The sequence below is a fragment of the Penaeus chinensis genome, chromosome 4, assembly GCF_019202785.1.
Source record: "Penaeus chinensis breed Huanghai No. 1 chromosome 4, ASM1920278v2, whole genome shotgun sequence".
Lineage (NCBI taxonomy): Eukaryota > Metazoa > Arthropoda > Malacostraca > Decapoda > Penaeidae > Penaeus > Penaeus chinensis.
The window spans coordinates 31,883,270-31,895,769 of NC_061822.1; the positions used below are offsets into that span (position 1 = coordinate 31,883,270).

The 12,500-nt window shown below is 45.3% G+C and overlaps 1 protein-coding gene across 1 annotated transcript in view; it reads left to right on the plus strand.

Annotated features, from left to right (window-relative positions):
- LOC125025275 (WAS/WASL-interacting protein family member 1-like) overlaps window positions 1-12,500 on the plus strand; it is a 62,731-nt gene that overhangs the window by 4,162 nt on the left and 46,069 nt on the right. Inside the window, exon 2 of the mRNA XM_047613247.1 lies at window positions 459-582. Coding sequence (XP_047469203.1) covers window positions 459-582 — 124 coding nt within the window. The remainder of the gene's footprint in view (window positions 1-458; window positions 583-12,500) is intronic.

The window sequence follows — 12,500 nt, forward strand, 5'->3', positions numbered from 1 at the left end:
GCAAAAAATAGGAATATCACCTGACAGTGGTGCTTTAAAGGAAGGAAGAGATAATGAAAGTTTTTATCTGGATATGAGGTACTGATAATACAGGAGTGAGAAAATATCAGGATCTCATGATGTCATGCTTCCTGTCTCTTTTCTTTCTTGTTTCTTTCTCTTTAATTTTATTCCTTCTTTTTTTTCATTCCTGATTATTGCAGTCTCCTCCTCACTTTTTTAATTTTGTTTCCCTCTCTTCTTTTTCTCCTCTGTCTCATTCTTCACTTACCTATTCTCATTCTCTTTTCCTTCTTTCACTCTCTTCCTATCTCTCTCACTTCTTTCATTTCACACTCTCTCTCTTCTTGCTTTTGAAGGCCTTTCTAATCGTATTTATTCCTTTTTGCCTCTCTCCTTCAAACTTATAAGTTTTCAATTCTCATGTTGTGATGAGACATGACAACTCTTGTGCTTAGGAAGTGAGTCAGATAAGCAAGCACTGTTTGTTCACCTTGGATGGGAGCTTTGCTTGGGAATCCACTCCCGCTTGTGGATGCATTGAGCTCAACGTCTCGTTTGGCATCCTTTTCGGACGGGCAGGTAAGCACTTGAGAGTTCTCCCGTTTCCAAGTGAGTGGGTAGAGTGGCATTTAGGTCTCCAAGTTGCAAATTAGAATTTTTTTTTATTTATTTGTATATATTTTTTTTTACTATATTTTTTTAGGTTGGGAGTGGAAATATTTTGAAGGTGTGTGTTTGTGGATGACATTCTTTAATTAATTTATTATTTTATTGCATTTGAACAAAGACTGTTGGTGATTTTTTGATGATTTAAGATAGTTGTAATGGAGTGCAATTTAGAGATATGGCTAGTTATGTAAGGATGTTTGCAACATTTAGTTATATAGATAAGTAGGCCTGTGCTGCAAGTATTGTCATTGTATTGCCTTGATGTTAACCCAGTGACTATGGGCTATGTACTGTCCCTTGTAGTTTTTGTGAATTTTGTTGCATACAGATGGCTCCACTTGTGCTTAGCCACCAAGGAGTCTATCAGTAGGCCCTAGTGACTGCTCCTGATTTCCTAATTTCTTACATTTTTTGAAAAATGTGTTTTTTATTTTGATATTATTAATATTGATATTTTTATTATTATTATTTTTATGATTATGAAATTGTTACTAGAATATTAATGACAGCAAAGACAAAAAGATAATACAAAGATAAGACTGATAACTAACTTCTTGGTGACTAAGCACATATAGAGCCATCTATTTATAAAGACAATAGATGAACTTTTACTACATTGGTCATGGCATGTATTCTTACCATCTGTGCCAATTGGATTAACATTGACAATCTTGCTTTTCCACCTCGAAATGTCCTGAGTCACAAGAATGAACTACATTGGTGTCCAATCTCCTTGCACATTCTTTCCTCAGAGGTTTCTGTGCTCAATGCCTTAGTCTTTCTTACTTCCTTGAGTCATTCTTGAATAATATATACACCTTCTGGGGTAATTCTTTACAGTATGAATGCACTGATCAGTGACTCAGTCCCCCAACATCACAAACTTTATTCGACATATTGAAATTGCCATGACTGAGTGACAGCCAAGTGGAGGGTTGATGGGGAGCTCTGTTTCTTGTGTTGATAATAAGATGAAAGTTTGCAAATATATTTTTCATGTTACTCCATTGATGCTGGATACATGTACAATACAATGTAGTTTTAGTTTCTGAATTTGGTTTACACATAGGTGCCTCCATAACTATTAATTCACGAAGGACTCAAATAAGTTGACCCTACATGTCCTCACCTGGTTTCCTTGTATTTCTTCTTGTTTTTTTCTAATGCTGTTGATATTGATAATATTATTACTGTTACTGACATTATGATTATTACAGTGTTTTGACAAATACTATAAAATAAAAGAAATCTTGAAAATAAAAATCAAGGGTTAATAGATAAGATGTGTAGGACTAGTAGTTTACTTCTTGATAAACTAAAATTAGTTAACCCATCGCAAGGTACATATACTGTCCACTGTAGTTTTATGTGAATTTTGTTGCACACAGCTGCTTCCACAAGTGCACGGTCACCAAGGAGTCAATTACTAGGCCCAGGTGTCGCACCTGATTTCCCATGCCTTGAATTTGCTAGATCTATTTTTTTCTTATGCTGTTGAAATTGATACTGTTTTTGCAGTGTTATTAAAATAATAACAATAAGAAAGAAAAGAAAAATCAAGGAAAAGGGTAAACAGGTGCTATAGTTAGGACTAATAATTGACTCCCTTTTTGGCTAAGCACTTGTGGAGTGATAAACACAAGAAACTGAAATTACAGTGGACCTGCATGCATTTCATGCCATCTGCAACCAATGGTTTCAAGACGACTCTTCTAGTTAGGGAGAAATGGCATTTAGGAAGGAGGTCTGGAAATATGGCACTTGGTAGGAGGTCTATGAAAGGAAGTTTAAGGATCACACAATGATCTTTGTAGTAATTTGTGCATTTAGGAGGAGGGGTTCATTGATTAGTTTGTTCAAGTTGGGGCCTGTTGTAAACTTTTTACCCCTAAAATCACAGTGGATATGGACTGTATGTACATGTCACCCTTTCATCAATGAGTTAAATTCTTTTTTGGCAATCACAATCCATTTCTTTATTTTGATGTTGCATGTCTTCATGGGAAGGAGAGTTTGCAGTTTAGATTCTGTGTTTACAATTAATATGGTATCATTAGCAAGTCCTGTATTCTTCATATTCTTTCCTCCAACCTTTATTCCTTCAACTCCTATTACTTTTAAGATGATTTCATTATATAGTAACAATAAATTTGGTGATTATTAGTTATTAACACTCATAGCAGGTTCCTGATTCCAGCACATGTTTTCAGGATTTTCTGTCAAGATTCCCACACCATATTCAGTGATAAAACACAGTTCCATTTTCAGTGTAGCTTCTTAACCATGGCCATCTTCGCTTACACCTACTGTATTCAGTTTCATTCTTGTCATTGGGGTCTCCAATATCGTACTATGGCGGCTGGTTGGTGGCCCATTGTGGGACTTACAGCCTTGTTCAGGTCTTTTTCTTCTTCCTCACTCACCTGATGATGCTGATTGAGTTATCAACTATCCAACTTGATTGTTTAATTAAGGGTATACTGCCATAGACTTAGTCCACTCATTGATGCTGAGGATTGTAATTCTTTTGCCATTAATTCTGATATCTAGAATCTCACAGCACACTTTTCTTCTGGCACAGTTGTCATAATAAATTAAAAAAAATGCTTAACCCCAAAGAATTGCAAACCCCCCAGATTCCTTGGCCCCCTTGTTACAAAAAAAGGACTGATTTTCAAGTTTCAGGAAGACATATTTTGTTGGTTGGTGGGTGTAGTTCACATTGCCAGGAGCACTGGGGCACTAAAAAGTGAAACTTGGTTGGTGCTTTGTTTAGGAATGTTTACAAAGACTAGGGCATATCAGAAGTAGCTAGTCAAGTATGTCTTGACCTTGAATCCTATTGACCTTTACTGACCCCTTGGAATAAAAGGTTCACCAGGGGTAAGTGCATGTGTTGTGTATGACTCCTAGAGGAGGTGCTGTATCATTGTTGAAATTGCTTCTAGGGTATCATATTCCTGGGTGTGGTAGTGGGCTGTGAGAAGATTCCAGGATGAAGGGGGGAAAGGTCAGTAAGTGGCGACATTGGGTCAGTAAAGGGGCATTGACTGTAGGTCAGTCAGGGTACTTGTATCATGAAAGTGTGAAGTGACAGCATCAGGTGACAGTGTAATTCACAGAATGGGTAACCCAGCTCCACCCAGTTTTAGGCTTGTTAGGGGAGAGTCTAAGACTTGCCATTTACTTACACACACTTGCTAATTCTTATTGAAATAGAAAAGAAGCCAATTTAACTTGATGAAATGAAGGTATTCCCCTTTTCATTTTCCTAGTTGTATTTGTTTGATATAGAAAAAAGTTATAGACAAGAACAAAGATGGCTTATGGAGATATTGCTAGAAATTATGAAGACTATTTCATTTCTGGTTCTTACTGACTTACATATCTTGTCAGGTTGCTTGAAATTAGAACAATGTCTTATATTTTGAATGATTTAGACATTTTTGGCATTTCCTGTGAAATACAAAGGGAAACCTTAACACACTGCTTGACAAAAAAGGGTTCAAGTTTTGTTGTGTTCAGACATTTTACTTTCTTGTTTGCTTTGGTCAGTTTTCCTCCTCCTTTATTGTAGGTACAGTTAGTGTGCTTTATTTAGGGTAAAACCACAGGAAAGGCTTGTGAGCATAGCTATTATATATACACAAACAGAACCCTTCTACTCCAATACATCCAGCTCAGCTGTTCCGTTTCTGAACAGTTTCTTCTAGATTGACATTGCAAGTAAACTGCATTTAGAGAATTATGAAATCTGGCTCTCCTCACTGTACTTAAAAAAGAAAAGAAAAAAAAAAGTCCCTGAAAACTGTTTTTTTTCTTTTACTTCAAAGTTCCTACAGCAAATGTGTGTGTGTGTGTGTGTGTTTATGAACATGTAAATATTAATGAATGTCTTTGTGAAAGGTATTTTATTGGTTAAATATGCCTATCCTCATTGGGATGCAGCTCTTGCTATGATGTCTTCAACACCCTGGACAGCTGAGAAATATCAATGGTCTCTTTAGCCATGAAGTTGCTAGTGCATGCACTTGTAATGATAATGCACAGTGGACATTCCCTTTAGGTTCTTATATATTTATTTACTCATTTGTACATGATTGCTCTTTGTAATTCAGTTGGTGCCCAGATAGTTGAAACAGGTGCATAGATAGGCATAAAATTTCATTAAAATAATGGTAGAATGGTAAACAGTTCTGGTGTAGGTGACGGAGGGCAGAATAGGAAAAGAATAGAAAATTTTCTTTTAAAAGGATATGTGAATTATTGTAAATAGATAAAAAAATGACCCAGGAAGAAAGATGGCATATGCCAAACTTTCCCACCTGTAATGAGATTGTGAATTTCTAAATATTTCCGTAAAATAGTATATGGTACTGTAGAGTCTGATTGCTATGTCAAGTTAATGTTTTCACTTCAAATTTTTTGTTACATTTATTTTTTTTCAGAATTCCTATATCTATAATAGCAAGCATGTTTTATAAGGAATAGATAAGGCACCAGTGTTACATAATTATAAGTTAAAACTTGTATTGCGACTCCTCATAATTAATTGATTTGATTTAGATTCCATTTTCACTTTTCCTTGTGTGCCTCATTTGCCGTGTGGGACTTAACCCATTCACCCCATGTGGCAAGAATACATGCCATGCCCACTTTAATACATGTTTATTTATTGTATTTACACATTGATGGCTCTACAAGTTCCTAATCACCAAATAGCCAGTTATTAGAACTACCTATCTCACCTGTTTACCCTTTTTCTTCGCTTTAGGAAAGGGTCTCTTGTATCATTTCATTGTCTAAAATATTTTAATAACAATTTAATAATCATAACATCAATAACAATAATAACAGTATCGATAGCAATGGTAATAATAATAAGAACACATTTTCCTGCCAATTCAAGGAATGGGAAAATCAAGATCGGTAACTAGGTCCTACTGTTTGACTCCTTGCCAGCTGAGCATCTGTATGTAACAAAATTCACCAAAAACTACAGGGGACAAAACATAAATCCGGGGCGAAGGGGTTTATTAATATTTAGTTAGTGTATCCAAAATTTATATTTTATTATTCTTTTTAGAATTTTTTTATAGCATGTTATTTTAGTTCGTGCAGCAGTATACTGTTGTCTTTTATAAAAACTCATTTCAGTTTGATATTGAAATACAGAAAAAAAATATTTCAGAAAAAATATTTAGATACGGAAACACAAATCACTCAGTGACTCCTAGCTTATGCCTTATATATACCTTTCAGGCTTTTCTCTTGTCTGTCATGAATTTCTTTTTTTTTTATCTTTTATGTATTTATCAATATTCATTATATTATCAATATGGAGTACTCTCTGTATAGCAAGGAAGAATTTTTTTTTCCATGTATCAGATGAAGACACTGCAGTATAGGCCATGTGTTTTCTGTGTGCGTGTCTGCCTTTGCCTGTGCATGTGTATGTATGCGTGTATGAATGTGGTATATTTGCTCAAAACTTCCACATTGCTACTAGAGGCTAAGTAACAGTGAAAGTGCACTTTAACAATGCTATATTTTCCTCCTCATTGTGGCATCTTTCTTGAGTGTGAGTAAGTGTGAGTACAAGTGTAGTATTGGGAGTAATTGTGGGATTGGGAGTGAGAGTGTGTGAGATTGTGAGAGAGAGAGAGAGTGTAGGGGTTAGAGAGAGAGAGAGTGTAGGGGTTAGAGAGAGAGAGTGTAGGGGTTAGAGAGAAAGAGTGTAGGGGTTAGAGAGAGAGTGTAGGGGTTAGAGAGAGAGAGTGTAGGGGTTCGAGAGAGAGTGTAGAGGTTAGAGAGAGAGAGTGTAGGGGTTAGAGAGAAAGAGTGTAGGGGTTAGAGAGAGAGAGTGTAGGGGTTAGAGAGAGAGAGTGTAGGGGTTAGAGAGAGAGAGTGTAGAGGTTAGAGAGAGAGAGTGTAGGGGTTAGAGAGAGAGAGTGTAGGGGTTAGAGAGAGAGAGTGTAGGGGTTAGAGAGAGAGAGTGTAGGGGTTAGAGAGAGAGAGTGTAGGGGTTAGAGAGAGAGAGTGTAGGGGTTAGAGAGAGAGAGAGTGTAGGGGTTAGAGAGAGAGAGTGTAGGGGTTAGAGAGAGAGAGAGTGTAGGGGTTAGAGAGAGAGAGTGTAGGGGTTAGAGAGAGAGAGTGTAGGGGTTAGAGAGAGAGAGAGTGTAGGGGTTAGAGAGAGAGAGTGTAGGGGTTAGAGAGAGAGAGTGTAGGGGTTAGAGAGAGAGAGTGTAGGGGTTAGAGAGAGAGAGTGTAGGGGTTAGAGAGAGAGAGTGTAGAGGTTAGAGAGAGAGAGTGTAGGGGTTAGAGAGAGAGTGTAGGGGTGAGAGAGAGTGTAGGGGTGAGAGAGAGAGTGTAGGGGTGAGAGAGAGAGTGTAGGGGTGAGAGAGAGAGTGTAGGGGTGAGAGAGAGAGTGTAGGGGTGAGAGAGAGAGTGTAGGGGTGAGAGAGAGAGTGTAGGGGTTAGAGAGAGAGTGTAGGGGTTAGATAGAGAGTGTAGGGGTTAGAGAGAGAGAGAGAGTGTAGGGGTTAGAGAGAGTGTAAGGGTTAGAGAGAGAGTGTAGGGGTTAGAGAGAGAGTGTAAGGGTTAGAGAGAGAGTGTAAGGGTTAGGGAGAGAGTGTAGAGGTTAGAGAGAGAGAGTGTAGAGGTTAGAGAGAGAGAGTGTAGAGGTTAGAGAGAGAGAGTGTAGAGGTTAGAGAGAGAGAGTGTAGAGGTTAGAGAGAGTGTAGAGGTTAGAGAGAGAGAGTGTAGAGGTTAGAGAGAGAGAGTGTAGAGGTTAGAGAGAGAGAGTGTAGAGGTTAGAAAGAGAGAGTGTAGAGGTTAGAGAGAGAGAGTGTAGAGGTTAGAGAGAGAGAGTGTAGAGGTTAGAGAGAGAGAGTGTAGGGGTGAGAGAGAGAGTGTAGGGGTGAGAGAGAGAGAGAGAGAGTGTAGGGGTGAGAGAGTGAGTGAGTGAGTGATGAGTGAGTGAGTGGTGAGTGAGTGAGTGATGAGTGAGTGAGTGGTGAGTGAGTGAGTGGGTGGTGGGTGGGTGAGTGAGTGGATGAGTGAGTGAGTGGGTGGGTGAGTGGTGGGTGAGTGGGTGAGTGAGAGAGAGTGTAGGGGTTAGAGAGAGAAGTGTAGGGGTTAGAGGAGAGAGTGTAGAGGTTAAGAGAGAGAGAGTGTAGGGGTTAGAGGAGAGAGTGTAGAGGTTAGAGAGAGAGAGTTGTAGGGGTTAGAGAGAAGAGTGTAGAGGTTAGAGAAGAGAGAGTGTAGAGGTTAAGAGAGAGAGTGTAGAGGTTAAGAGAGAGAGTGTAGGGGTGAGCGAGAGAGTGTAGGGGTGAGAGAGAGAGTGTAGAGGTTAGAGAAGAGAGTGTAGGGGTTATAGAGAGAGAGAGTGTAGAGGTTAGAGAAGAGAGAGTGTAGAGGTTAGAGAAGAGAGAGTGTAGAGGTTAGAGGAGAGAGTGTAGAGGTTAGAGAGAGAGAGAGAGCGAGAGAGCGAGAGAGCGAGAGAGAGAGAGAGCGAGAGAGCGAGAGAGCGAGAGAGCGAGAGAGCGAGAGAGCGAGAGAGCGAGAGAGAGAGAGAGAGAGAGAGAGAGAGAGAGAGAGAGAGAGAGAGAGAGAGAGAGAGAGAGAGAGTGTAGGGGTTAGAGGAGAGAGTGTAGAGGTTAGAGAGAGAGAGTTGTAGGGGTTAGAGAGAGAGTGTTAGGGGTTAGAGAGAGAGTGTAGAGGTTAGAGAGAGAGTGTAGAGGTTAGAGAAGAGAGAGTGTAGAGGTTAGAGAAGAGAGAGTGTAGGGTTAGAGAGAGAGAGTTGTAGGGGTTAGAGAGAGAGGTGTAGGGGTGAGAGAGAGAGAGAGAGAGAGAGAGAGTGTAGGGGTGAGAGAGAGTGTAGGGGTGAGAGAGAGAGTGTAGGGGTGAGAGAGTGAGTGAGTGGGTGGTGGGTGGGTGAGTGGTGGGTGAGTGGGTGAGTGAGTGAGTGAGTGAGTGAGTGAGTGATGGTGGGTGGGTGAGTGGGTGGGTGAGTGGGTGGTGGGTGGGTGAGTGAGTGAGTGGGTGAGTGGTGGTGAGTGGGTGAGTGAGTGAGTGGGTGAGTGGGTGGGTGAGTGATGAGTGAGTGAGTGGTGGGTGAGTGGTGGGTGAGTGGGTGGGTGAGTGGGTGGAGTGAGTGAGTGAGTGATGAGTGATGAGTGAGTGGTGGGTGGTGATGAGTGGTGAGTGAGTGAGTGAGTGAGTGAGTGGGTGAGTGAGTGAGTGGTGAGTGAGTGAGTGAGTGAGTGAGTGAGTGAGTGGGTGAGTGAGTGAGTGAGTGGGTGAGTGAGTGAGTGAGTGAGTGAGTGGGTGGGTGGGTGAGTGGGTGGGTGGGTGGGTGAGTGGGTGGGTGAGTGGGTGGATGAGTGGGTGGGTGAGTGAGTGAGTGAGTGGGTGAGTGGGTGGGTGAGTGGGTGGGTGAGTGAGTGAGTGAGTGAGTGGGTGGGTGGGTGGGTGAGTGGGTGGGTGGGTGGGTAGTGAGTGAGTGAGTGGGTGAGTGGGTGGGTGAGTGGGTGGGTGAGTGAGTAAGTGAGTAAGTGAGTGAGTGAGTGAGCGAGAAGAGAGAGAAATGTGTTTGCGTGTGACTGTGTCTGTATGTGTGTGTATGAAAATGTATACATAATTATGTAACTGCGTGTGCTCTCGCGCGCGTGCATTGCAACCAGGCCGGAGCGACTTCCCACCTGGTGCGCTTGTATTAGTTTTGCGAGTGCGGTAATCAGCCTTGGCACGTGAAGCCCCGCGCGCTTGTGGGTGTGGGCGCGCTTCCTGTCGAACTTCTCGGGCTTAGTAGGATTTCCTTCCCCCCGATCCTTCTTCCTGCCTCCCGCGCTTCCTGCTCCGCGCTGCTTCGGCGATGGCCCCTCGATAGGACTCGCCTTATCGCGCCAGCCACCACGGCGGGAACAGGCGGGGGTGGGGGTGGGGGGGCTCCCTCGCGGCAGATCCTTTTCGGATCATGCAACCCTGCAGTTCTGCAACTGTGAGTGAGTGAATGAGCGCGCGCGTGTGCGCAGTTGTTCGTGCATGCGAGCGTGAGAGAGAAAGAGAGCAAGAGAGCGAGAGAGCGAGAGAGCGAGAGAGCGAGAGAGAGAGAGAGAGAGAGAGAGAGCGAGAGAGAGAGAGAGAGAGAGAGAGAGAGAGAGAGAGAGAGAGAGAGAGAGAGAGAGAGAGAGAGAGAGAGAGAGCGTGTCTCTTCCACGCACATGAAGGAGGGGCAGGAGGCCATGGGTCAGCAGTACGGGCGGAGGTTCGGTCCGGCGGTCCAGTGGGTACGAAGGGGGGGCGTGGGGGAAGGAAGGGAAGAGAGGGATGGAGGGGGTCCGGGAAGAGAAAGGGGTAGCAAGGGAAGGGGAGAAAGAAGGGTAGCGGGAAGGGAAGAGGAAGGGACGAAGGTAGAGTCACTGGTTAGTGGTAGGGGGAGGAGGAAGGATGGCGAGAGGGCAAGGGAAGGAAGGGGGGGTGGGGTAGCGAGGGGCGTAGAGGGAAAGGGACGGACGGCGAGCGCAGGGGAGGGCGTTTGCGGCGGAGGCCACTGGGTCCCCGATAACCGGTGACCCGCTGTGGGACCACCAGTCCTCAGTGCCCTTGGGTGGCGAGCGGGGCGAGAGCGGGGCGCGCGATACGCCGACATCTCCTTAGCGATTCTTGCGTGCGAGGGGGAGGGGCAGGGCGAGAGGGGGTGGAGGGGGGAGTGTGAGAAGGCAGCGTGAGAAGCGGCGACGGCGAAGGGGAGGGTTCCAGTCTCCTGAGCGCCTAACGAGGAATCACGCCGCTCGCCTGTCGCCCGGCGTCGCTCGCTCAACCTAACCGTAGACGAGAGCGAGTGGGAGACACACCCGCGGCCAGGAATGCGCGGCTTGGCCCCTGGATAAAGGTCGTGATTTCGTGTGATTTCGCGGGCGGGTCAGTGCGAGGGAGGGAGAATTACACCTCGATGAAGGCCCGTCTGGGGGCGCTTACCTTTCGGAAACTGCCCTCGCGAAAGGGGATCCGCTGAGCACCGAAGGTTAGTCGCACCATTCGACGTCAAATACAGTGTTTTGTTCAAGTCCGAGTTAATTAATGACGCTTTACGGATCAGAAAGGAAATACGAACAGGATAACATAAACCCGGATGAACATAAATTATCCGAGATATTGGTTCGTTCCGTCTGTTTGGGTGATTGCCTGATCGTATTGCAGGTACGGCATAATTGATTCGGCACAACAACAGCACTTGCCTGGCGGTTTATGAGTTGCCATATTAATATTTAGTGTCGTTTATCTTGACAAAAAGATATTTCCCGAATCAGAAATCTGACAGTTGGGGTGATTAGGTGCGACCAGTCCTTTTTTGGGGGATGGTCTGACGTTCGCTGTTTGGACGTAATTTGTAGTCGGAGCTAATTGATGCTGGCTAATTGACGTTTGGATAGAACCGTGGTATAATGTCCTTGCCTCGCCATTTTAATGTCTGTTTCGCATGTTAGCTCCGTTAGCACATTCACTTTTTGTTTTGCCGACTATCCGTTGTCGGCTTAGCGGAGGCTGTTGACTACAGCTGATCATCTTGGCATAAGAGCGATGCCATTGATGGATTGTTTACGTTGTGGCTTCGCTTTGCAGAGTGGGCCCTTAAGGTGAGGGCGTGACGTCATGTTGAGCTGGTTGTGCAGAGCAGGTGTCGCTGCGTTAGTTGTTGGTATTCTTTCGTTCTCTCTCTCTCTCTCTCTCTCTCTCTCTCTCTCTCTCTCTCTCTCTCTCTCTCTCTCTCTCTCTCTCTCTCTCTCTCTCTCTCTCTCTCCCCTCCCCCTCCCCCTCCCCCTCCCCCCTCCCCCCTCCCCCCTCCCCCTCCCCTCCTCCATCTCTCTCCATCTCTCTCCCCCTCTCCCACCCCTCCTTCCCATCCTTCCCTTTATCCACCTTCTCCTTTCTTCACCTCCCTCCTCCCTCCTCCCTCCTTCTCCCTCCCTTCTCCCTCCTTCTCCCTCCCTCCTCCCTCCTTCTCCCTCCCTTCTCCCTCCTTCTCCCTCCCTCCTCCCTCCTTCTCCCTCCCTCCTCCCCTCCCCCTCCCTCCTCCCCTCTCCCTCCCTCCCTCCTTCCTCCTTCTCCCTCCCTCCTCCCTCCTTCTCCCTCCCTCCTCCTTCCTCCCTCCCTCCCTCCCTCCCTCCCTCCCTCCCTCCCTCCCTCCCTCCCTCCCTCCAATTCCCTTCCCCTTGTTTCCCCTCACCCCCTCTTTCCTTCCGCCCCCCCCTCCCCCCCTGCACCATAAGCGTACAAACATGTCCTCTTAAGACGTTGAAATGCAGGTCGGCGGATCTTGAGGGGCTTCCGTCGCGTGCTCTCCGTTTCCCGGATTCACAGATTGGAATCACGTTGGGGTTTGAGGCGCTGTTGTCTCGTGCGTTCGGAGGGGCTGGTGGGCAGGGGTGGGGGAGGGGGGAGGGTGGGTATGGGTGTGGTGGGGGTAGGGTGGGGTAAGGGTAGGGGTGGGGTAGGGGAGGAGGTATGGTGGGTAGGGGTGGGGGGGTATTGGCTTAGTAGGAGGGGAGGGGCAGGGAGTAGGGGAGGGGTAAGGGGTTAGAGGAGTGGGGAATGGTGGGGTTGGGGAGGGGTAAGGAGGAGTAGGGGTGGGGTAGGTGTAGTATGAGCGGAGTAAGGATAGGGTAAGGGTGGGGTAGGGGGTGGGTTAAGTGGGTCCTTGCTTGGCGACGGTGTTGGGCTGGTTAGGGGTTGGTGGGTGGGTGGGTGGGTGGGTGGATAGTGCATGGGTGGGTGGGCGGATGAGTGTTTTTGTGGTTGGGTGGATGGGTGGTTAGGTGGGTGGG